Source organism: Chelonia mydas, chromosome 2 (assembly GCF_015237465.2).
Source record: "Chelonia mydas isolate rCheMyd1 chromosome 2, rCheMyd1.pri.v2, whole genome shotgun sequence".
NCBI lineage: Eukaryota > Metazoa > Chordata > Testudines > Cheloniidae > Chelonia > Chelonia mydas.
Window position 1 is genome coordinate 181,773,213 of NC_057850.1, and position 26,420 is coordinate 181,799,632.

At 42.4% G+C, this 26,420-nt stretch overlaps 1 protein-coding gene across 14 annotated transcripts in view; it reads left to right on the forward strand.

Moving 5' to 3' along the window:
• Nucleotides 1-26,420, forward strand: part of ULK4 (unc-51 like kinase 4) — a 395,815-nt gene that overhangs the window by 104,513 nt on the left and 264,882 nt on the right. For all 14 annotated transcript variants that reach the window (XM_037890225.2, XM_043540763.1, XM_043540762.1 and 11 more), the window contains 2 exons: nucleotides 630-812; nucleotides 16,399-16,526. In XM_037890225.2, coding sequence (XP_037746153.1) covers nucleotides 630-812; nucleotides 16,399-16,526 — 311 coding nt within the window. The remainder of the gene's footprint in view (nucleotides 1-629; nucleotides 813-16,398; nucleotides 16,527-26,420) is intronic.

Consider the following 26,420-nt stretch of genomic DNA (forward strand, 5'->3'; position numbering starts at 1 on the left):
TTTCAATGGTCAAAAAGTTAGATTTGATATGAAAATGTGGGGTGTGTTTGATGAATTTTGTGACTATTTTTATCTGTAAATATTAGTTTTAAATTCTATATGAACCCTTACTCTAAAGAAATGGGAATTGTTTTTCTTGTTCTTTTATAGGCTTAATTGCTTGTATCATATGCTTCAGCTTTGGTTTCCTTTTTCCTTAACTAAAACAACAAAAACATTACTTCTAATTAACAATGAATGTCTTTATTGTAATCTATATAGTTAAATCAGGATAATTCACTATTGTGTATGGAAGAGTTAAGCAAAATTAATTTAGCTAACACAGACACCCAAGTTATAATAAAATAACTATTTAGTATTATGATATTGTACCTTAACAAGGAATAACATTTACACTAACAAAATGCTTGATTAAAATTATTTTCAAATTTATAGAGCAAGTTGCGGTGTGTGTGTGTGTGTGTATAAGTGTGGGGGAAAATTAAACCATATGAATTCACTACATTCATCTACTGCTTAAAAAAAATTGGAAAAATCTATTGCTGTTCAATGATTTTCTTCATTGCATTAGTTATTTTATTATTAAAATGAAAATAGCATTACTTAATGGGAATATCTTATTTATATAGGCTTTATGCAGAATTACTCGTCACTCACCCAGTGCTTTCCAGAGTGTGATTGAAAAGGTCGGATTAATGGCTGTTGTAAACTCATTGGCAAATGGAATATGTAAAGTTCAACAGTACATGCTGACCATGTTTGCTTCTATGTTGTCATGTGGGATTCATCTTCAGAGACTGATTCAAGAAAAGGTTTGATTTAAACTTTATGCTATTATTCTTGATTTTATGATTTTGCCTTGCTCATGCCATTTTTGTATACCAAAAACTTTTCCTGACCCTTCATAGACTACGAAAGGTATTACGACAGTTCATCAACCTTTTTTTGTTTGTTTTTGTTTTCCCTTAATATTCACCTTGTTTTGTAGTGGAGATAAATAACAGTTCTAAGTTATCGAAACACATTCCTACACTACCCAAAAAGCTGAAAAAATTGATATAGGAAATGAGATTTTTGTACTGAATGAAGCCACTGGTCCATCAAGTCGGAAGTCCTGCTTTCAACAGAGTGTAATAATTGCTTCAGAGAAGTATGAACTCCCTTCCCCAAGTAGTGGTTAGTCAATTATGCAATGTGGAACATGGGAAGTGGCGTGGGTAGGGGTAAAGGATGTGGTGGCAACAGGTTCCCTCCTGGTCCTGACATGTGTTCATCTTACACTCTGAAGTAATGAATCTGTTTACAATTATCTTTGCAATATTTGTAATTATTTATGCAATACTTCAGTATTTTTATTTTGCATCTTTATTTTGTATAGGATCTTTTGTTTATTTTGTATAGGATCTATATCCCAAACCACAGTAGAGTTACCAACTTAAATAAAAAAAGAGATGTTGGGGGGCACAGACAAAACTTAGGCTTGAAACTGGACAAAGTTCTTCACAAGGGAATCTTTCATCCCTACGGTCTATCTGATAGTTACGGAACACGTTCCATTCTATTGGTATGGTAATTACCATTACCATGGCTGGAACATCTGCATCTGCTTAAGAGAGCTGTACAAGTAATTTCTTGTTTTTCTTCTGCTTACAAAACATCTGCTTGTTGCTCTTTTAAATATACCAGCAGTTTCCCATTCTTTCTCTGTTTTTCAGAAGCTGGGAATGAGTGACAGGGGATGGATCACTTGATTACGTTTTCTGTTCATTCCTTCAGGGCACCTGGCACTGGCCACTGTCGGAAGACAGGATACAAGGCTAGATGGACCTATGATCTGACCCAGTAGGGCCATTCTTATGTTCTTACATTCTGTATAGATTTTTACATGATGACGTAATTTTATCAATTTGTTGTTGTTAAACATTTGTATGTAGCGCTATAGATTTGTATGGCTCCATATAGTGAGACTCGGGACATGTACCTTTCCCTGAGGAGTTTATAGTCTACATGTAGTTATCAGTCACCATTTTGCAGCTGATGAATTCAGAACTCCTTTATTAAAGTGTGGTACTTCTTATAGCTGGCCTTGTGTGTGATAGCTTTCGAAGTGCCCTGAGATCTCTAGCAGTCACACACACCCCATTGTCGTCTGCATTTTTGGTATTAGCTTTAACAGAGAAGACTACCTGAGCAGACACAATAGTGTCTCTCAGGACTAGATACTTAGGTCAAGAAAGTTACTACCTGCTATCTACACAATGGAGGCTATAATTAAAACAAACAAAATATGTAAAATAATGAGGTACAGAACTTGACAGGATTGATTTTTATTTTTTTATTTATTTTTTTATTTTTTGCAAATCTCAAGAGGTGGGACTGATCTGTAATTGAGTTGCTGGTTCAGCTAAAATTCAGTAAATTCAGAAGGCTCTAGCCTGGACATAAATTGATGATGGCCCTAAGGGAAAAACAATGAGAAATGCATTAGGACAGCTACTTTAACATAGTACCGTTAGACATTTAAAAGAGAAAATGCTTAGTGATTGAAGCTAAAATTGTACTTGGATTATGCTATCCATACCTTAAGCCTTAGGCCAATTTGTATTGTAAGTAAAATGGTGAAATAATCCTTTTATTAACTTAAGACAGTTTTTTAAGTGTCACAGGTCCTGATAAATGTCTGTAACTTATCTTCTAGAATATGATTAAAAGCTACTTATTTTGATCACCCAGTCATTCTTCACTGTATAAAACAAAAGAAGTTCACCTCCATTCCTAGTCAATAAATATTCCACATCAGTAAGAAAATAGAATACTGAATGTAGGTTTTCATATAATTTCTTTTGTAAAATATATTGTAAATTGATACTGAATTTTTTTTTAAAAACAGATATACTTGAGACTTTTAATTTTGTTTCCTGTGAAAATTATACTCTCCTTGACTACTATCCATCTTTCCCAACATCCAACATTGCTCCATTTTTAAAGCCACTTCCATTTTTTTAAAATGTGCCTATGTGCCATGTGCATCCTAGTGCTCCCGTATGAGGGCATAGAGAGTGGATGGTTGCAATCCTGCATCAGTTCCTTTTTACCACCCATGGCAGTGAGATGGAACTTAGCTGGTGTCCGACCCACTAGGCTTAGCTTTAGCTACTTTTCTTGAAAGCTTCTCCAAATCCTCTGAAATTCTCAGAACTATCTATAATCTTTTATTTTTACAACCCTGGTCTGTTGTAGTGCTTGTCGAACCGAAAGCTGCTTGCAGACCTTCCTGTACAGAGTCCTGGAATGGCAGACTCAAAACCTGCAGGCTTCAAGCCTTCTCTATCTTGCAATACTGGTAGAGCAGATGCTTTTCTGCTTGAGAGAGTCTCAATCTGAAGCAGGTGTTTGGTCTGTCTCTCCTTTGCTGTAAGAATCCACAAATTAAAGGATCCGAGGCTGAAAGTCCATCTTCTAGATTAATTTGTGAGAATGTATTCAGATCCAGAAGAGCTGAGTTCAAAAACCCATTTAACGGTGAAGACTGCATCTACCAGCGCTCCATCAAGCAGGCAGATATCTCTGCAGAGAAAGAAGCTCCATAACCCAACCCCATCGCTGACATCACTGTCAATATCTGCATTGATACTGACCCTGATACCAAAGCCATCCACAGCCCTGACATTTAAGCTGATGACTCAGACGTCAAAGCAGGGTGCTGAAAGGGTCTGCAGTGAGTTTTGGAGAAGAAGCTTAGAAAGGAGCTTGGGGAACACAGAAGGATGTTGGGATACAAGCTGGCCAAGGCATGTATTGTTCTGAAGATGAGTAGAAAGGAACAGATGGAGCTGCAGCAGGCTCCACCTGTAATGGAGGTTTCTTCTTCAAGTGCTTGCTCATGTCCATTCCATTGTAGGTATGTGTGCTCGCCACATGCACTGCCCTCAGTGGTATCCTTAGGGGACCAGTTCTGGCGCCCTCTAGAGTGGCGCGCATATGCACCGGTATAAGGGGTGCCGGCAGCTCCCCCTTCCCTTAGTTCCTTCTTACCACCAGTGATGGTGCTGGAATGTCTCCTTGCCTCGGCAAGCTTTCCTGGTGTGCCTACTAGCAAATTTGTTGTATACAGTTATTAAAGTTGTAGAGTTAATAGTTCCTTTAGTGTTAAGTTTGAATTAATTAGTAAGTCCCATACAGGACTTAGCCTAGGGGCAGAGCATGCCCCAGTCCCCGGACTTCAAGCTTTGTGACTGCTGCAAAAAGTCTGTGCCAGTCAGTGATCTCCATAGAAGCTTCCTGAAGTGTTTAGGGAAAACCCACGTGAGCGGCGAGTGTCGCATTTGCAAGAGCTTCAGGCCATGGACCAAAAAGGAGTGAGACATTCATCTCCGAGCACTTCTTATGGAGTCTGCTCTCGCACCGGCCTTGGAGCTAACGTGATCGAACTCAGCTCCGAGCACCATGGCCTTGGTGCGGAGCACACCATCCCTGGTACTGGCTAAAAAGCAAAGAAAGGCTGGGAGAGAGCATTCTCCTAGATCCCATAAAGGGAAGGAGAGAGCTGGAGGAGAGCAAAGACCCGTGTGAGGCAGCTCTTCCCCTCCAGATATTGGTCAGGCTCCAGCTCCCATTGAGCGGTCAAGCCCTCTTCCAGACCTGCCTGCCACCCCGGGACCCTTCCAACAGTCTCCATCAGTGCGGCACAACTCCCCGTCACAGGGGGTGCCCCGCAAGCACTTGCCTGAACAGCGCCACCAGTCCCCAGATGTGGGTCGGCTTACCTGCCTGAGGTCCTGGCGTCAGTCCCCGGACTCTAGGCAGTGTTCCTTGGGGTCCTGGTGTTGAGTTCCGGCGGTCTGCAGAGGCGTGTCACCCGTCCCCAGAGCTCCAGTCCCGGGAGCCCCCGAACCAGTCTACCAGTCCACAGCACCACTCCAGAGGGTTGACATGGCTATCCCGGAGTCCCGTCTCCAGATTGCCATTACGGATCATCGCGAGCACGTTGACTGTCTCCGACATGTCAGTCCTCTTGCTCCTGGTCTACAGAGCGGCACTGCTCTCAAAGAATCAAGTGTCGATCGCCGGGGTACCTTCCCCGATCCGCTGAATGCCACTGCCAGTCACTGGAGTCGTGGCATGAGTACAGGTCCCTCAACAGAGGTCTGCGGAGGAAGCCAACAGGAATGGGGTAGACAGGAGGTCTCGGTACCATCCTAGTCTCTCCCTCCTCGGGCTCTTGCCTGCAGGCCAAGATCACCCACCGGGGACACTGGCATTCCCTTCTGGGCCACCAGTGGCAGCATGGACCCAGGGCTAGTGGTCAGCCCCCGCCAATTTTGGAACCCCTAGGGGTCTACCCATCTGTCGCAGGGACATCAGTTGGTCTCAGGGGCATCCGAAAGATGGTTGGCAACCGTAGCCTGTCCGCCCCCGACTTGGACGCGGAGTCGGAGCAAGCCCCCCAAGGACAGCCAGCCTTGGCCGAAGCTCCCCAGCAGAAGCAATGGAGTTGGCAGACCCACCTGTACCTGCCTCCTCATCAACTTCGCCCTATGAGGCGATAGCAGGACCTTCTCTCACAGTCCCACAGGATGATGCAAGGGCCCACCAGGAGCTTTTGAAGAGGATGGCATCTAACCCGGGGCTGGAAGACGAGGAGCTGGCAGAGCCCTCAGACTCCCTGTTTGATGTAGAAAGTGCCCTCCAAGATGGCCTTGCCAGTACACAAAGGAATGGTGAAACTAATCAAGGCCCTGTGGCAGACAACCTCCTCCCTGCCCACCATCTTCAAGCGGGCGGAAAGAAGATACTACGTCCCTGCTAAGGGTTTTGAATATCTTTTATACCCACCTGCCCCAAGCTCACTAGTTGTGTCAGCAGCCAGTGAGCGCAATAGACAGGGCCAACTGGGATCAACACCTAAGAATAAGGAGGTAAAGAGGTTCGATCTCTTTGGTAGAAACATGTATTCTACGTCCAGCCTCTAGCTGAGAGTGGCCAACCATCAGGCCTTGCTTGGCCACAATGATTTTAATATTTGGCAGTCCATGGCCAAGTTTGTGGACTCGCTGCCAGAGGAGCCCAGGAAGGAATTCCTGGCTATCCTCGATAAGGACAGGGCTGTGGCCAGGGAAGCCCTTCAAGTGGCCTCAGATCTGGCAGATTTGGTGGCCCAGACCATGGTTTTGGCTATTTCTGTGAGGTGTGGCTCCTGGTTGCAGTCGTTGGGCCCATCAGTGGTGGTTCAGCAGTCCATCGAGGACCTCCCATTTGATGGCCTGGCACTGTTCTCAGAACAGGCAGAAAGTAAATTACACAGTCTAAAAGACTTTAGTGCTACCTTGCGCTTGCTAGGCCTTTACATGCTGGTGCCTGCGAGGAAGCGGTTTAAGCTGCAACAGTCCCACAGGTTCGGGACCCAACCTCGATCAGAGCACTTTTGCAAGAAGGGCAAGGGTATAAGTCCCGGCAGGGCCATCAGCTGACCTCCTCAGATCACTTGAGCTCCACCTGCAACCAACCAGGTAATCAAGCATTTTGAGGGTGTGCTTGAAGGAGACCTTCCAGCCTGTGTCGTGGATCTAGCACCCCTACTTTTTTCCAACCATTTGTCCCCCTTCCTCCCTGCCTGGCCTTCTGTAACATCGGACCAGTGAGTCCTCAGCACAGTAGCAGGGGGATATGCCCTCCAGTTTATTTCTATCTTGCACCTCCCTCCCTATTCCTCTTTAGGGACCCTTCTCATGAGTGTGTGCTGACTCAGGAGGTGCAGGGCCTTCTGCAAGTGGGAGCCGTGGAGGAAGTCCCTCTGCACTTGAGGGGGATATGGTTTTACTCCTGCTATTTTTTGATCCCAAAGGCCAAGGGTGGTCTGCGCCCCATCCTCGAGCTGCAGATCCTCAAGAAGTATCTCAAGAAGTTGAAGTTCCACATGGTCTCCCTGGCCTCCATCATTCCTTTCCTGGATCCAGGAGACTGGTATGTTTCCCTTGACCTAAAGACACTTACTTCCACTTATTTATATTTCACGGACACCGACAGTTCCTACGTTTCATAGTTGGGACCGCACACTACTAATTCGCAGTGCTCCCTTTTGGCCTAGCAATGGTGCCAAGGATGTTTATGAAGTGCATGTTGGTGGTGGAGGCCTACCTCAGATGTCGGGGTATCCAGATCTACCCGTACCTCAATGGTTGGCTCATCCAGGGCCACTCCAAGGTCCAGGTCCAGGTCCAGAGCAGCGTCGCGATATTGCAAGCCACTTGATCCCGGTCCAAAGGATAGAGTTTATCGGAGTGGTGCTCAACTCTACCTGAGCCAGAGCATTCCTGCCCTAGGCCAGGTTCAGGGCAATGTCAGATCTGATTTGCCAATGTCGTTTCCCACATGTTCACCACTGCCCGGGTCTGTCTCAGACAATTGGGGCACATGGCAGCATGCACATGCGTTGTCCGACATGCGAGACTCGGACTACGCCCGCTCCAGATCTGGCTGGCGTCGATATACTCCCTGGCCAGACATCACCTAGACAAGCTTTATCATGATCCTGCCGCAGGGGTGGTCCAATCTGATTCTGATGTTGGAAGGTGCACCATTCATGAGCCTGCGACTGTCTCCCTGATTTCAGATGTGCCCTACCTCAGTGGGGAAGCACATCTCGGTATACTGTGAACTCAGGGGTTATGGTCTTGAGAGGAGCTCACGCTACATATAAATGTCAGGGAGCTCAGCCATCCATCTGGCTTGCGGAGTCTTCCTTCCCCAACTGTCCGGTTAGGTGCTGCAGGTGTTGACAGACAACACAGCCTCCATCTTCTGTGTCAGCAGGCAGTGAGGAGCTTGTTCGTTGGCTCTGTGCTAGGAGTCTGTGGGACTTCTTCATTCAGCATGCAATCCACCTGGAAGCCTTGCACCTCCCCGGTATCCAGAACACACTGGCGGATCACCTCAGGCGGTCCTTCTTCTCTCACCACAAGTGGTCCCTTCACTGGGAAGTCGTCAGAATGTTCTTCCAGAAGTGGGGAACTTCCCGAGTGGACCTGTTCATCACCAGGCTGAACAGAAAGTGTCATCAGTTCTGCTCTCTCCAAGGCCTCGGCAGAGGCTCACTCTCTGATGCCTTTTTCCTGCCTTGGTCAGGAGACCTGATGTACGCCTTCCTGCCAGTTCTGCTTATCAGCAAACTCCCTCTAAAAATCAAGACGGACAAGGTATGGGTCATTATGATCACCCCAGCATGACCTTGCCAGCATTGGTTCGGCTGTAGCAGGCCCATGGCCACTTCCCAGCCGCCCAGACCTACTCTCACAAGACCACAGTCTGCTCCTGCACCTGAACCTCCCCTCTCTCTATCTCACAGCTTGGACGCTGCATGGCTGAATCCAGAGGAACAAGCCTGCTCTAGTCAGGTACAGTAGATTCTCTTGAGAGCAGAAAGCCCTCCACCAGAGCAACTTATCTGGCAAAGTGGAAGCGTTTCTCCTGCTGGGTGTCAGAGTGCAATATCTTCCCAGCCCAGTTGTCTGTGCAGTCCATCCTTTGGTTACCTGCTTCACTTAAAGCACCAGGGCCTCGCCTTCTCTTCGATCTAGGTGTGCCTGGCAGCCATATCGGCCTTCCATCCTCGCTTCCCGGGTAGATCAGTATTCTTGCATGACGTGTCGATTAGGTTCTTGAAAGGCTTTGAAAGACTTTTTCCGCAGATCCTGGACCCGTTTCCCCAGTGGGACCTCAACCTGGTCCTCTTCAGGCTCACGGGTCTGCCCTTTGGAGCCTATGGCTTCTTGTTCCCTTTCCCACTTATCGTGAAAGGTTGCATTCCTTGTAGCTATTACCTTGGAGAGTTGTGTTTCTCTGAGATTAAAGCCCTCACTTTGGAGCCCCTGTACATGGTATTCTACAAGGACAAGATCCAGCTGTGGCCCCATCTGGCCTTCCTGCCAAAGGTGATGTTACACTTCCATGTCAGCCAGGGTATCTTCTCCTGGTGTTCTGTCCAAAGCCTCATACAACCAATGAGGAGAGGCAGCTGCACACACTCGATGTCAGGCGCGCCCTGGCTTTCTATCTGGAGCGCTCCAAGCCCTTCCGTGGACTGGCCCAGCTCTTTATCGCAATAGCTGATAGGATGAAGGGTCTCCTGGTGTCCTCTCAGAGGATTTTAAATTGGATCACTACTTGCATCTGTACTTATTACGAGCTGCTGCAGGCTGTACCTCCACCAATAGTGAAGGCTCACTCGACTAGGGCACAGGCATCTTTGGCTGCCTTCCTGGCACATGTTCCCATCCATCTGCAAGGCCACAATGTGGTCTTCAGTACACACGTTCATGACGCATTATGCCATCACTCAGCAGGCCAGCGATGATGTTGGCTTTGGCAGAGCTGTGTTGCAATCGACGCGTCCATGAATTCTTACCCGCCCTCAGTGGAACTGCTTGGGAGTCACCTACAATGGCATGGACATGAGCAAGCACTCGAAGAAGGGACAGTTACCTTTCGTAACTATTGTTCATCTCCATTCCATGACCTGCCCTCCTTCCCCTCTTTGGAGATCTGGAAAGAAGGAACTGAGGGTAGGGGGAGCTGGCAGTGCCCCTTCTACCAGTGCATATGCGTGCCACTCCAGAGGGCTCCAGAGCCGGTCCCCTATGAATATCACTGAGGGAAAAAACTTACGGCACCAGTGCATGTGGCAAGCACCAGCACCTACAATGGAATGGACAGGAGCAGCACATCTTGAACAACAGTTACAAAAGGTAACTATCCCATCCCCAGCAATGTCAACTCTGGCACAATAGTGTAAATTCAGGGCCACACTCTGCACTGAGTTATGGACCTGTGCTGAAACCACCCTACCAGATAGTCCTGCCTATGAAAGAGGTTTATTTCTCATCACCATCCCTGAAACATACCTTTCCACCTGTGTTGAGCAGAGACCTGTCATCACTGAAGTCTAAGAGCCATGTTGCTGTTCTTTACAGACCCCATCTGTAAATGCACCAAGACTGACACTGTCTGGTCAGCAACCTGTCATCCCTCTGTACACATATGGAATGCCACTGTAGCCCTTATCAGGGCCTCTGTGTGTTGATCCCTGCCTTAGTAGATGAGGAGGAGGTCCCCCACTTCCATAGTGAGACAGCAGTTGGTAGATAGAGAGGAATGGGATCTGGAGGCCAAATGACCCCTATTATTTCCTAAAGAGATCTTTTCATAATTCTCAAAGAAAGCAGTATCCTAGGCACTGATATTGGCACCGGCCAATTTCAAGGCTTTTTAAGAGCTGCTGGTGCAGATTGAGGACACCCTGGAGACTGATAGGTCAGTCATCTCCAAGAAGTTTCAGAAATTATTTTACATTTTGTCAGCTGCTGGTCCCACTAGGATTGCCCTCTGTATAAATAAAGGTGTGCTGGACCCAAATAGCCTTGTGGCAAACACCAGCCACTAAACACCACCAGCAAAACGTGTCAGAAAACTATATCAGTTACCCCTGGGGGTTTCAATTACTTTTACTCCCATTCTGGCCCAAGGTCCCTAGAGGATTTGATTGTCTAAAAGAAGTTGGGCTTTGCCAAGGACAAGGATCTCCAATGCTTAGATCTGTTTGGAATAAAGGAAAAATGGGTGGCCAATGGCCAGCGAAATATGGCTTTTCAGGATAGGATCATAGAAATGTAGGGCTGGAAGGGACCTCAGCAGGTCATCTGTTCAGTTGCCCCACGATGAGGCTTAAAGTGGCTCTCCTACAGCTCATGGAGTCTCCATTCAGGCCATTAGTGGAAAGCTCATTATATCATCTCGCTGTCAAGACAGTCTTTGTTTTAGGTATCATATCAGTGCAAAGTCAGTAAGGTAAAGCTCTTATGGCTGGACCACCATTTATGTCCTTTTACAGGGTCAAGTTGGCGATGAAACTGCACCCTAAATTTATCCCTTAAGTGGTCTCAGAATTCTGTCTGAATCCATCTCTTACTTTATCAGTCGTCTTCCAAAACTTCATTTGTCATTGGGGGAAAAAAGGAGCTTCATTTTGTGGATGTGTCTAGGGACCCACTTTCTTACATCAATAGGACCAAACCTTTCTCCTCACCTCTTTGTGGTTGTATCTGGTGCATCAAAGAGTCAAGCCAACTTGTCCCAGAGAATCTTGATATGGCTTACAGAATACATTTCCACCTGCTATCATTCAGCTGGCAAACTTTCCACTCCAATTGTCAAGCCACACTCCACCAGGGCGCAGTTTTCGCCTGCTTCAGAAAAGTACCAATATCTGTGATTTGTAAGGCATCTGTGTGGAATAACCCACTGAGCTTTCTAAAACACTATGCACTTGACATGGCTGCCAGAGCTGATGCCAAGTTCAAAAGAGCAGTACAGTAGAACCTCAGAGTTACAAACACCAGAGTTAAGAACTGACCAGTCAACCACACACCTCATTTGGAACTGGAAGTACGCAATCAGGCAGTAGCAGACACACCCCCGACCCCCTCCTCCCCGCCAAAAAAAGCAGATACAGTATAGTACTATGTTAACTACTAAAAAAAATTAAGGGAAAGCTTAAAAAATAAGGAAACTGTTTCTGTGCTTCTTTCATTTGAATTAAGATGGTTAAAAGCAGCATTTTCTTCTGCATAGTCAAGTTTCAAAGCTATATTAAGTCAATGTTCAGTTGTAAACTTTTGAAAGAACAACCATAACGTTATGTTCAGAGTTACAAACAACCTCCATTCCTGAGGTGTTTGTGACTCTGAGGTACTACTGTATTTCAGTGCCTCTTTGACTGGTACAGCTGAGACTCCTCACTCCCATCCAGTGGTGCAAGTAGAAATCATTTATTGCCGGTACTGCACTCGTGGGAGGGACACAAGGGGGGATATGTGACCGCCCCATGCTCTCCCTGTCCCCTCTGACACCACCCTTTGTATATACAAACGTCAATATGCATAACTACTCACTTTCCCTCCAAATATGTAGTATTCAGTCTGTTTATATGGAATATGGGAGTTGGGTGAGGAGCCATTTCAGCATATGTATGACTTATTAAAAGACAAATTTTAAGTAGAACTGTATCCTAAACTACTTTATGGTATTGTACTTAAACATTGTATTTCAATGAGGGATTCAACTTCCTTTAGAGGAACAGACTCCTGAAACTCTTACCAGTCCACAAAAGTGGTCCAGAGTCATGCAGATAGTCTCATTGTCTTCAGTGGGATTGATCAAATGATTAAGGGTTTACAGGATTAGGTTCCAAGTTTGTAAATTATTCTGGAAAAAACTGACAACTCCTGAGCTGTCAAATCAGTAGAAGCTTCATTCAAATAAAGGTGGGCAGATGTGTGATAAGTCTGAGCTCTGTTGCTAAGTTGAGGAACATATTTTCATCAAAGTTCTTGGCAGATTCCTGAGGCAGCTGGTTTAAGGCCATGAGTGTCTGGCATTATAATCTTCATTTATAATAATCCCTGGTGAGGAGGTTTTAGCTGGAAAACATTCCAAACATCCATATCATTGGCTTAAGAGGTTCAGTCTGCAGACCTGCAAGTCATTTGAACCAGTAGCAAAATTTCCTACAAACCAGGACTTTAACTCTTGGATACATAAAATATCTGCTTCAAAAATGAACGAACGAACAAAAAAACCCACAGTCTTTGAAGAGAGGAAAAGATTTGCTGGAATATGCTTTGGCAACTACTCCTCTTTCTATTGGATATCAAAATTCTAAGCCTCCTCTTCCATCTTTGGGAGCTGATGTGCCTGGATAGGCAGTTCTACAACCATATTGTGAAATATTTTATGGATCACTTTTGAATACAGGGTTCTAAACGAATCCCAGCCTGAGAAAGCACTACTAATAAGTAAAATCTCAGTTGAAGGGAACAGGTATAATGTTTCCTTCCCACCCCCGCTATTCCTAGGATCCATGGCCTTTTGTAAGTTAGTTATGCAGTTTGGATGGCTTCACATATGAACTCTTTATGCTCGGTTGAGCTTCCTGTATTACTCGCCTGTGCACAATGTCAGTGTAGTTGTGGCTCCCCGCACAAACTGGCAAAGGAACTTTCCAGTAATCTTTTGGGAATTCTGATAAGTCAGACAACCTCATCTCTTGTAATGCGTGCATTCAAATTCAGAAAGTGTGCCCCACTGAGCCGCTCATTAGCTTATCCACTCTGGAAACTGAAGGAGGCCAATTGCCATGTAAATGTTGTGGAATTTCAGGCTGGCTTTCAGAGACCTTCTTCTCTCATGCTAAAATCATTATTCATTTGCAAACAATACAGATGCATTGTACTGTTTCATCCGCCAGGGACTGTCTAAGTTTCCTGTGCTGGGTGGCAGTTGTATGTGGGAATAGCATTTCGAGACTGAAATGCACCCACCCAGAGTTTATCTAGTATTGGACACAAATGGGTCAGGAGCAACATGAAGGGCCCTGGGAAGCATGGTAGCAAACTCCACCATTGCCAAATGGAACCATCTTCTGGAGATGGACTTACTTAAAATCTGGAACAATGTGGACTCTCCAGACTGTTATTCAACAATTGGTAACTGATTATTTTATTCCTCAGTGGTAGAAAATTCTCCCTCATGCTGTCCCGGTTTCCACTCTTTCTAAAAGGAATTACAGTAGATACTGCAGGACAGAGTATGAGTAATTCTCATATCATGGCCTTGACTGCCAACTCTGTTAGCCACCTCTGCCCACTGACACACCCTTATCTCTTCCTGGCACTGATTCTGAGTGTGCTCTCTGAGGAAAGGTCAGATGCTGCATGTGAATTTCAAGTCCCTTCAACTGTTAGCCTGGTTTCTGGGTTCTGAGCAGAAAATTCTTTACAAAATGCAGTTCAAGCTGATGAAATTTTGTTGGAACCTCAGCAGCCATCCAACAGACATTGTTAAGCTTTCAAGTAGAAGTGTTTTGTGAAGTGGTTTATTCTATGGTTATACACAATCTTGTTTAAAGCCTTTTTATTTTTGCACACTCTCCTTTCTTTAAGTCGGGTTAGTGATGGTGTACTTATCAAGTTTTAGTGCAATTTTTCAATCTTCAATCAGTCTTTCCACCAGGTATCCATCAGAGCAGAACTTCATTTAGGGTTTTTCATTTGAATCCACCATTTCATAACCCTTCAAATAATGGCTTTTCAATGGGGAGAAATCAATGGACAGGGAGCTTATGCTTGTGACCAGTCAGTCTTTCTTCCCTCTTTCTTGGCACATACTGAGTTGCATAGGAGCAGGGATCTCTCTCTAGCTTTGAAGCTCTTTGCAGGGTTCTCTTGGGATTATGTGCTTAAAACAACAGTGGATTTAAGTGGGTGCTGTCAGAGAGTCAGAGCGTGAGGGTATGATGCTGTCTAAAGGGGAAGGTGACCATCTACACTAATATGGTCACCACTTTTGTAAAAGTGTGATAAATCTTGTACATAGTATGCCTTGTGAGGTATCATTTGAAAAGATGCAATCTGCTGGGAATTATTATCTTGTTGTAATGTGTATATCAACTTTGTGTGTGGAGTTATGAAATTTTGCTATATATTTGTAACTCAAACATGTGAGGCTGGCTCTTCAGGAATGACAAAAGAACTGTAAACAAGGGTCTCTGCATGTCGTCCCAAAGACACCTCAGATGGTGTCATTTGCAGGAGATGCCAGCCTAATTTGCAATTCATATCAAGGACTAATGGCAAAGCACCTGTGTCATGGAACTGCCTGACCCATGTCACAGCCAGGATTTTTCCCACAAAAAGGGTCAAGGTATAAAGAGGGAGAACAAAGGCACCTGGCCACCTCTTTCCTATCCCATCTCTGGACTGGTGAATTCTAATTTGGGAAATTTAAAATAAAAGGACTGAGATCCCCAAAACTATTTGTGCAACTGTGACAGAGTGTCAGGCAAGAAAGGTTGAGTCAGCACTCTGTTCATAGCAGCTCCAATCAGGCAAGGCAGATAGGAGCTGACTAAGCAGAGCTGTGCCAAATTTGTGGTTGAGACAGGGCAGAAAAGCTAATTAAGCAGTTAGCCAGAGCCTACAAATAGGCACAGGAAAGAAGTGGAAAGGGGCAAGCAGGCAGCAAGGGGGGAGGGAGAGAGAGAGGGAGAAAGATTGCTTGCTTGCTCGCTTGCTCTCTCTCCCCTGCTTGTTATAGGAGCTATATAGGAACTAATGAAGGTGATGGGGGACTCCATTTCTAAATAAGCTGCACAAGGTGTTGGACCAGCACCAGGGTCTCTGTGTAGTTTGTAGTCCTGGACAGAATCAGAACCAAGAAGGCCCTGTGACAGCAACCCAGAGAGATTTATAGAAAACTAGCAGATTTAACATCCCTGCTATCATTTGGCCTACATACTTTGATCCAACTGAAAGGTATTTTATTTGCTTTGACCTTTTAGTAACTTTCATTCCTTTTTCTTAGTTAATAAATGTTTAGTTTACTAAAGGATTGGCTACAGTGTTGTTTTTGGTGTAAGGTCATGAGCGTCCATTGACCTAGGTAAGTGACTGGCCCCCCAGGCTTGAAGAACCTAATGTGTGGTGATTTTGGTTTTAATAACCTTTCATCACAAAAATATAGGTCTAAGGGAACTGTCTGTGGCTTCATGTTAAGCTAGTATAGCAATCCAGGAACACACATTTGTTGTTGGTTTGGTTAATCTAATGATAGAATATACCACCAGTGTGAGAGTGTCTGCCCAGTTTTTTCACAGCGTGACCTGAGAATGGCCCTCAGCTGTGACCCATACCAGGCATGGTTACAGAGGGAAACAGTGTTTTCTTTTAAATTCAGGGTCCTTGCTATGTAACTTAGGTCTGATGTGCCACATAGTACGTGGTATACTTAACTAGCCTCTAGTTACATCAAACAAATGTTTTTTTTATTTGTATTAGTTTACGATTTTCTAGCTCACATGGAAGGTAGTATGTAAACTACTAAATTTCATAGTATTAGGTGGAAAGAAAAGCATGTATTTTTTTGCAATTTTTAAAATTACAACTTTTCTTTTAAAACAACTATTGTGTTTAAAATATCCTTTGTCATGTCTTTTGTTAAGATGAAATAACTTTTTCATTATGGGTTTCTCTGTGTTTTAAATGATATGTCCTATTTTGGGTCCAACACAGTAGAAAACGTCTGTTAACCTTGGCCCTTAGAAGGCTGCACCTATCCGCTTTGCAGTTGGCCTATCTGTCTAGGACAAAACTCCTTTATTCAACAGTATCATGTGGGATTTTGAGCTGTAATTTAATGTTCTGAAAAGGCTTTACCTAACATTGAATCCAAACATATTTGCATATTTATTGCGCCAGAATTATTTAAAATGTGTATATGCTAATGGACAATGTTGTTTAGCTACTTTGTTGTTCAATAAACAGCATTTGTGTTTTTGTTCCCACCCAGGATTTTGTGACTACAATTATCCGTTTATTTGAAAGTCCATCAACTTCCATTAGAGCAAAAGCCTTTCTGGTCCTGTTACAGGTTTTAATTAATAACAGAGAGATGTTACTGCTCAGTTGCCAAGCAAGGTAAGATGATAATGGAGAATATAATTAGACATGTAGTGTGTATTTTCAAAGTTTAGCTCTGTAAACTCTATCAGTTTATACTTGTTTATACTTTACTTGTTTATAAATAATTATTAGCATATTATGAGAGGAAAAAAGTTGATGGCTTTTGTCACCAGATTAAATAAATTATATTTCAGGTTTTTATTTATAATACTTTCAAATGAGCCACTTTTGTGAGGGGAGTGGTGGGACAAGCTACGTACATTGTGAATCTTGGTTCTATTCTAATATTTTTTTCATGGTACACAAAACAAAATAGATAATGGGCCAGTACACACTATAGACCATTATGATTAACAACAGCTATGACTAACAGCAGCAGTAAAGACTTGATTGAACTGGCAAACTGTTTTTCTTCATACATTATGATTTCTTTAAACATAATGGTAGCTTTTTAGCGAACAATTTATCCCTTGACAGGATAACTGATTGAAACTAAAACATTTCTCTGGTGCTCACATTATGAGATAGCTACAGTGGGATGGGAGAGGAGAAATGGGCCATTATATGGGGAGACAGTTACTTTTGTAGTATTCTGGACCCTGAATATTTATTTGACCCAGTGCGGATAATGGATGTTCTTTGATATGTATCAATGGGCATTCATCAGCATATTTCAGTTACTTAAGTGTCTCCTAGATTTGTGAGCGAACCATACAGCTATTTCAAAATGACTAGAAGTACAGTAGCAAGAAATTAACTGGCTGACTATATTTTTAAAAAATAATTTGAGTATTTCAGGCATTTTTAAAGACTGTTTTGTGAAATTTATAGCAAGTCTGGTAAAAGTTGCAAAATTTGTGTCTTGATTTCTTCTTTAGTAATACTTTGATAAAGATAAAATATATACAGACAGGAAATGCATATAGCACTATATTGCTTCAAACTATAAAATCTAGTGGTAAAAGACAATTGATACAAGGGAAAAGTTCATGACGAATTGAGGCAGGTGATACGAAAGTCAGAGTAGTAACAACCCTAAGGCAACACTGCATATATCTCCACAGTTTCAAGAGAAATGCTGTTCAGTCTACTTTAGAAAGGTTTTTATTTTAACCAAGTTATCAAATCTAATATCATTGCAGGGGTTTTTGTGAGTTAGTTGTTAAACTTGCTAAATCTGTAAACTAGTATTTGCTAGTTCAAAGTCTATACTGTACCTTAAAAAGGCTCCATTAAAAGATGTGCATTTCTAAATGAGTATTTCAAAATTAATTATATGGGAACTGGATACCTGGACAAGGGAGGTAATCTGACACAGGATTTGTAACAGAACCTGTTACACAGACACTTTCCGAAGGGCTTTGAGACCGATGAAAGAAAAGTATCTGATAAATAATAATGTTTTTATTGTTATTTCACCTCTAGGTCACTGGTTTCAGCCCTGTCCGAGAATAAGCAAAAATATCAGTACTTAAAATTAATTGATCTCAGTCTGAATGCTGTGGATAGGTATCCATATCACAAACCCAGATACCACAGTTGGCACCCATTCAGCCATTCTTGCCAGAGAAATGCAAAACCATTTTGACTGGGAGGTGTGGGGAAGCCTGCATTGTTGCTATTCATACTGTGACAGTCCCTTAAACAATTAAAGGTCTTTTACTCTCAAGGGCTATCACCACTAGTACCTTTCAGAAGCACCCCATTTATGTTTTTAAATACAAAGACGTGTCCATTGTAACATGATTACTGTTTCATATATGTTAGGTAATTTTATAAGTCTTTCAAAGTTTTAGACAAAGGAAACGCAGTGGATCTAATTTACCTAGATTTCAGTAAGGCATTTGATACCATGCCACATGGGGAATTATTAGTTAAATTGAAAAAGATGGGGATCAATAGGAAAATTAAAGGCGGATGAGGAATTGGTTGAAGGGGAGACTACAGCGGGTCATACTGAAAGGTGAACTGTCAGACTGGAGGGAGGTTACTAGTGGAGTTCCTCAGGGATCATTTTTGGGACCAGTCTTATTTCATCTTTTTATTACTGACCTCGGCACAAAAAGTGGGAGTGTGCTAATAAAGTTTGCAGATGATACAAAGCTGGGAGGTATTGCCAATTTAGAGAGAGACCGGGCTATCATACAGGAAGATTTGGATGACCTTGTAAACTGGAGTAATAGTAATAGGATGAAATTTAATAGTGATAAGTGTAAGGTTATGCATTTAGGGATTAATAACAAGAATTTTAGTTATAAGCTGTGGACACATCAATTAGAAGTAACGGAGAAGGACCTTGGAGTATTGGTTGATCACAGGATGACTATGAGCTGCCAATGTGATGTGGCCGTGAAAAAAGCTAATGCGGTCTTGGGATGCATTAGGTGAGGTATTTCCAGTAGAGATAAGGAGGTTTTAGTACCGTTATACAAGGCACTGGTGAGACCTCACCTGGAATACTGTTTACAGTTCTGGTCTCCCATGTTTAAGAAGGATGAATTCAAACTGGAACAGGTACAGAGACGGGCTACTAGGATGATCCGAGGAATGGAAAACCTGTCTTATGAAAGGAGACTCAAGGAGCTTGGCTTGTTTAGCCTAACCAAAAGAAGTTTGAGGGGAGATATGATTGCTCTCTATAAATATATCAGAGGGACAAATACCGGAGAGGGAGAGGAATTATTTAAGCTCAGTACCAATGTGGACACAAGAACAAATGGATATAAACTGGTCATGGGGAAGTTTAGACTTGAAATTAGATGAAGGTTTCTAACCATCAGAGGAGTGAAGTTTTGGAATAGACTTCCAAGGGAAGCAGTGGGGGCAAATGACCTATCTGGCTTTAAGATTAAACTCGATAAGTTTATGGAGGAAATGGTATGATGGGATAACATGATTTTGGCAATTAATTGATCTTTAACTATTCATGGTAAATAGGCCCGATGGGATGGGATCTGAGTTACAACAGAGAATTCTTTCCTCGGTATTTAGCTGGTGAATCTTGCCCATATGCTCAGGGTTCAGCTGATCGCCATATTTGGGGTCGGGAAGGAATTTTCCTCCAGGGCAGACTGGAAGAGGCCCTGGAGGATTTTCGCCTTCCTCTGTAGCATGGGGCACAGGTCACTTGCTGGAGGATTCTCTGCTCCTTGAAGTCTTTAAACCATGATTTGAGGACTTCAATAAGCACAGACATAAGTGAGAGGTTTATTGCAGGAGTGGGTGGGTGAGATTCTGTGGCCTGCATTGTGCAGGAGGTCAGACTAGATGATCATAATGTTCCCTTCGGACCTTAATAGCTATGTATCTATGTAAAGTTCTGTTGTACAACAGAATTAGTTTTTTTGTCAATGATGATTAGAGTAAACCTATTCCATCATTACTATGGCACTAAAGTACTCTATACAGTACAGAGATTGCTTTGACATAATAATATAGTCTTGTGACAGGTATCTGTCACTTGATTTATAGTACTCTAAAAACGTTTTAGCTGCATTGTAATCAGCTGCTGCTACAGTGCTATTAGCCTTAGAACATTTTGACTGCTGGTGATTTTAAAATGGATGATAGCAGAGTACTCTAATGACAGTGTAGTGGTGATGTTAGTATTTGATATAATGAATTGATTTTTGTTTTTGCTCACACTTTTTTTTTTTCCCCACAGTGATCTTTTTTTCCCTGTAGCTGTTATTTCCCATTTCTTTCCATTTGCCAGTCTGTTATGTGATGTATGGCCTCTTTCTTGACTTGCACTTTGTCTCACTTCAAATGAAGTAACATCAAATAAATATGACATAAGTCAAAAGAAATAAGGACTCAATGTCTCCACATCAGCTCTCTGTTTTTAAAGTGCACTATAATATGCTGTAAGCACTTCCCAAGTTTTCTTCAAACCATTAGTTTACTTAATAAAAAAACAATCAGACCATTTTGTGAAAATGTTGGTTAGACAATTAGACAGGTGTCATAGTCCTAAAATGAAATATTTTTTTCAAAATGTTAATGTAGTCCACTCTTTCGTCTTGTTGGTGTCCTTATTAGGACTAGGATGCAATATGAAAATGAGGAGATGTTGCACACCTTCTTTTTCTCTGCAATCTTCAGCATGTATGTGATGCTTCTGGTAGAGATCATGAGACATTTTCATCTTCAGGGTCATTAGTAGGCTGATAATGCTTAGCTCAGTGTCTTTCTCAATCGATCTTGATTCTCCATTCTCTTTGCTTTTCTCCTCCTTAGCTGACACAGGGTCCTGTTCATCCAGAATAACAGGGTTGGTGGTGTTCGGTAGAGGGAAACATTTTGAAGAATTGATAGGAGTTACGATTGCTCCCTCTACTGAGGAAGTATTCTCCCATTTGTCTCCTGGAACAGTAATCTCTGGGTCTTACTGGTTCAATTGCTGCTGCTGGATTGGTAGGTAGTGTCTTTGGCTGGCCTTAGAGGTTGCACCCTCATCATTGCTGTAGTTATTGATCCTATTTACTCCTACTACCTGTCTGTAGAGTTGGTCTTGTGTGGAAAGATTCTTGATGAAGAACCCTTGGTTCTAGAAATTGATTTCTCTCACAGGTGGCAAGAGCCCTAGATCTGTGGTGCAAGACATTTCTGGGTCTGTAATTACTTAAATGGGTGGAAGAGCCTAAGTAAATTGTTGGCAATAGTTTTGTTTACATTTTTGAAATCTCAGCTCACACATTGATGTGGGATATATTATAAATTACTTTAATAAATCTGCTATAGAAGATTATGATAAAATGAGCTATTGTATATCATTTTTCTAGCAATAAGACAAAATAATTATTTAAGACCAGAATTAAAGCACCAGCAACCCACTTTTTTTGTCGTCTTGCTTTTGTGAGCATGGAGGCCAGTGCTTCAGTGCTTTAATCTTCATACAACATGTACGCATCTAACATCTTTATCTACTCTGTTGATAAATAATTTTCCATAAAACAGTATATTGCCTTTAAATATGTAGTTTTCATATACTGTAGTTTTGATACTTCATCAGAAGAATATCTCTGGTAGGCCAACAGTGACCACCTTCATGTAGTTTGGGGTAAACAATATTGTAACACTAATTTAAGAAGCATGGGTTGGCTATGACCTGTGGGTCACTAGCCAATTGAACAAACATTATAATCAAATCAAACCCCTATCTTATGTGTGTCTTAATGTAAACCACTGTTGACAGCGCATCCAGAAAATATACCTTAAAGTCTAAACCAGTAGCACTCATCCATGAAATAAATACACAAAGTACTTTCCTGATTCTTGCAAGTTTTTTCAAGCAGATAAGAATGTTCCAATTTAATCCTCTGCTCCCATGATTAAATTGTAGTATTATTTTGATTAAGCATCTTTTTGTGATTCAGTGATCAATCGATGTTTTTATTTTAAGTATATCCTACAGATTATGTGAAAAGCAATAGAAGATAGCACTTTTTAAAATTATACTTCTTAAATTGACTTCTGAATCTGACAAAACTGTCAGAAAAATATTTTATCCACACATCCTGTCTATATTACCAAGCTTAGCTCCAAGCACAGGGGCAATTATATTTACTCAAGCTACATTATTTCCAGATCTTTAAAAAGGCCCCTATCCTCCAGACTTATACATGTGCTTAACTTTATCTTCCATGAATTAACCCATTGGTTTCAATGGGACTACTTATAACACATGCAGTTAGCACGTGCATAAATCTTTCAGGATCAGGGTCAAAGTTAATTTCAGGTCTTTATTTAGCTTAAGGACCCATGGTTTTGATGTAAAACACAAATTAAAAATAGCTTCTGGTATAACTGGGACTTAAAACAGACATTTGCTTGACCATTAGAGAGTATCACCATACATGTAGTTTTCATGCAGTTTAATACAGTGTTAAATTATGGGGCAAGCACCTGTGCTGTGTGATTATTTTGGAAGCGTTTTACAAGTTGTTGCTCAGTGGTTTCTAGAAGTGCATGTATTTTCTCATTATTTGATCAAGGCTTTCTCTTTCAGTTGATGAAAATATCTCTTCACGTCGTAGGCAGTCATTATTTTACTGATTAACTACACCCAACTAATTTTCATTGCAACAGCTAAAATTTTGTGGAGTTCTGGTAGACAAAGTTTAGGTTAAAGCTATTCTTCAGTTAAACAGACCCTAAGACAATACATGCTTTGTATTCTGCTTTGAATAGCATGGTTATTTTGGAATCATGTCATAAGTGCCAATGTAATTGCTGTATTACTTTTTCTCATAACTCATTACCAAATTAAATAGTGAGGATCATAATGTTCCTTGTTTAAATATTAAAAATGTAAGTCTGAGCAGAATTGCAGCATATAATGTAAAAATATTGAATTTTCCTATTGAAAATATTTTGCCTCACTAATCGTGGTAAAATCATTAAAAATTGCTGGTAGGTGCAAATTACTTATGGTTGCTCAGTGTTGGTAAACTCAGTGTATTGTAGCAGGGAGCATACAGTATATTACCTGAAAATGAAAGTAATGGAGATATAAAGAAAGGAAACTGAATATTAAGGACAAAATTCCACTATGTGCAATGTGCAGCCCTGTGCACCACTTGTGAATGGCAGTGGTCTGTGATGACAAATAAAGGCATCTTGTATTGTTGGCCAGTCAGTCGCAACTGTATAAATTCCATAGCAGGATAATGTGTCAAGTCAAACTGTCCTGGTAGCAGTGAAAAAGGGGAAGGTCCTCAGTGTTCCCTCTGTTACTTGCCTTCACCCTTTTCACTGCTCAAATCCCAAACATGACAGTCAATAAACCTGACAAATGAGCACAGGTTTTGTTAGGTTTATTGACTGTCAAGAAAGATTATTGCATAAACTGACTGCATAGATCCTCAAACTCTTCAGAATGCCAACAGAATTATTCTAGGTCCATCACTCTTCATGCCATCATAGAGCCATCCAGCCCTAGCTAGCCAACCCAAGAGCCTGTTGCAGAGACCAAGACTACCTATTGAAAGCCCTCTTCTTTGAGGTCCAGCCTATTGGCTGACTCTTGAAACAGGGCAACCTAGGGGTGTGCACTGGATTCCAAGTCCTGCCTCACAGCCTCATGCTGCCTGGTAAGGCCATCATACCTTAAATTGCACCTAAGCCTGATTTTTGAGGATGTAAGAGGTATTAACTGGTGCATAGGCTTTGTGCTGACTGTATGCACAAGGGTGCATTTCACCCAAGTGAAATGGACGTGCAATTCCTATTAGTAAAAGATATAAGAATAATATCAGAAACTGTGATTTAAAAACTCTCCTTGTATATGTGATGTGAAGGAAATCTGGTGCAACTTTATATTTCCTTATTGGAAAAAGATTATTTCTCTGGTCCTGAAAGAGTTAGGAAAATATCCTTGTTTCCCACTCCTTTACAATCCCCGTTCTTGAAGTTCTTACCTAGGGAAATAGAAATAACTCTGAGAGAACCTGTCAGTGCAACTCCTAATTGGCTGCAGGGCCCTCAGTGAGTATTACAAAGCATGCCCTCCAAAACAGTAAGACAAGGTCTGGGAGTCATTGCCGGACTCTTTTAAATGGCAATGTAGACTACCTGCCAGGTCAGAGCACTCCCGTTAGGCCACTATGACTTGCCATCTATTGCACTGGGTGGATCTGTGATTGCTCTATAAAAATTATTACTGAGAAATGAGGCTGGGGTTTTCAAAGAGGCCTACTGCAGTTATGCACCAACTCCCATTGAACATGATGGGAGCTGGTTGCATAAATATTAAACGTATTTGAAAATCCCAGTCTTAGTTAATGAAATCTATTTTCTGCTCTGGTTTAGATTCACTTTCACTGTGCTGATTTATCCACCCTGCAGAAAAGTGCTGCTTGCCACCAAATTATTTCAGTACCACATAAGTTGTGTCCGCAGGATATGGGCAGGTTTTCAGCGCTTAGGGCTGCCATTCATGTACCTCACTTTTAAGACTGTCCTTAGTTTCATCTTAACTCCTTTTATTTTGTATTATTCTTATCTGGTAACAAAAAGTATTAAGTGTGAGATTTCTTCATGTTTTTGTGTCAAGTCTCTTTATCTAGGTGAATAATAAGTAAGATTTGAAACTTTTTCAAATTCATAAAAACCTCATACTTTCCTGCTATGAAATATATTCAGCAGTTGAGAGCTTATTTCATTTGCTATACCAACAGGGGGTTTATAGATAATTTCCATACTTTCCCTTTCTGGGAGCATATGTCAGCTGCACTGCATCCAAAATCTCCCCCTGCAGCACAAGAGATAAAGGTTTGACCGGACTTGCATATTAGTCTAGAACTACAGTAGATTCCTAAAACTGAAATTCCTATTAGACTATCAGAGTACAATATCTGACTTCCTTTCTGGATAATATACGGAGCTGTCGTGTCTATTTGTTTTTACATACTCTATATTTTAAAAGGATTGTTCCTTGTTTCTAGTGAATGTCTTCCAAATTATTTACCTTCACTTCATTTTATCCACTAAAAAGTTGCTCTTGGAGTGGAGTTCTTTCCTTAGGTTGGAAAAAAAGGAGAGGGGTTTTGTTTGTTTGTTTGAAACCTTCAGTGAAAACTGATAAATGTTCAAAACTTTTAAAAATCAGACCATTTATGTAGATGCCTATAACTGGACTAAGAACCTATCTCTAGGTACCCAATTTTGAAAATATTGACCACTATTAATAATGTAGTTGCCCCCCAAAACGTACAACTTTGATCTCCAGAAATTATAGTTTCTTTGGAAAGTTGAACCAGTTTTCTAGGGAAATACTTACTTTGTTTGTTGTTTTTGTACCTTGAGTACATAAAACATAATATTTATTATTACATTAAACCTAGGAAATAAATTTACCCAGAATTATATCACTGATCTTTCTGTTCAGACACAGAAAATTTAAGGGAATAATTTATTTGTGATTAAGAACTTATAAATAATATGAGGTTGTGGTGTTGGAAAAATGGTTGAAACCTTCGATTGTTTTGTGTATAATCCTTAGGTTGCCTTACAAGGGAGTGATAGGACACAATGTACCATAAACATAGCCAGGAAGCTGAATTGATTTGCATGCCCAACTTCTCAGAGAATGATTAATTCATCCTAACTGTTAATGCCATGTCTATTTTATTAATTCTCGCCTTTCTTTGTTCACTTTGTGTCCCTTTGACTGCATGGCAGACATGTACTTGTTATGCATGGAATAAGTGTGATACTTTTGTAGGCCCAACGTTGCCATACAAACAGAATAGGTGTTTATTTGGGACAGTAAAACATTCTGGTAAATCATTCTGTGGTAGGGTTGCCAGGCGTCCAGTTTTCTACTGGAATGCCCAGTCAAAAAGGGACCCTGGCAGCTCCGTTCTCGGCTGTGCTAAAAGTCCGGCTGGCTGCAGCATGGCAGGCAGGCTCCGTGCCTGGCTCCGCATGGCTCCCAGGAAGCGGATGGCATGTCCCTCTGGCTCCGACAGGGAGAGGTGGCTAGGGCGGCTCCATGCCCTGCCCCCGCCTGCAGGCACCACCCTGACCACCAGCTCCACAGCCCCCATTAGCCAGGGTTCCTGGCCAGTGGGAACTGCAGGAGCAGCACCTGCAGGCGGGAGCAGTGTGCTGAGTCCCCTGGCTGCTCCTCCGCTTCAGAGCCAGAGGGACATGCCATAGCTTTCTGTGAGCTGCGTGGACTTCCTCCATATCCAGGAAATGCCGGGGCTGCCTGAAGCCCGCACCCCCTCCCGTGCCCCAGCTCTGAGCCCCTCCCACACTCCCAACCCCTCGGCCCTAGCCTGGAGTGCCCCCTGCACCCCGAACCTCTTTTCAGCCCGGAGCCCTCATCCCCTCCCACATCCTGAACCCCTAATTTCTGGACCCACTCTGGAGCCCGCACCCCCAGAGCCCGTACCCCCTCCC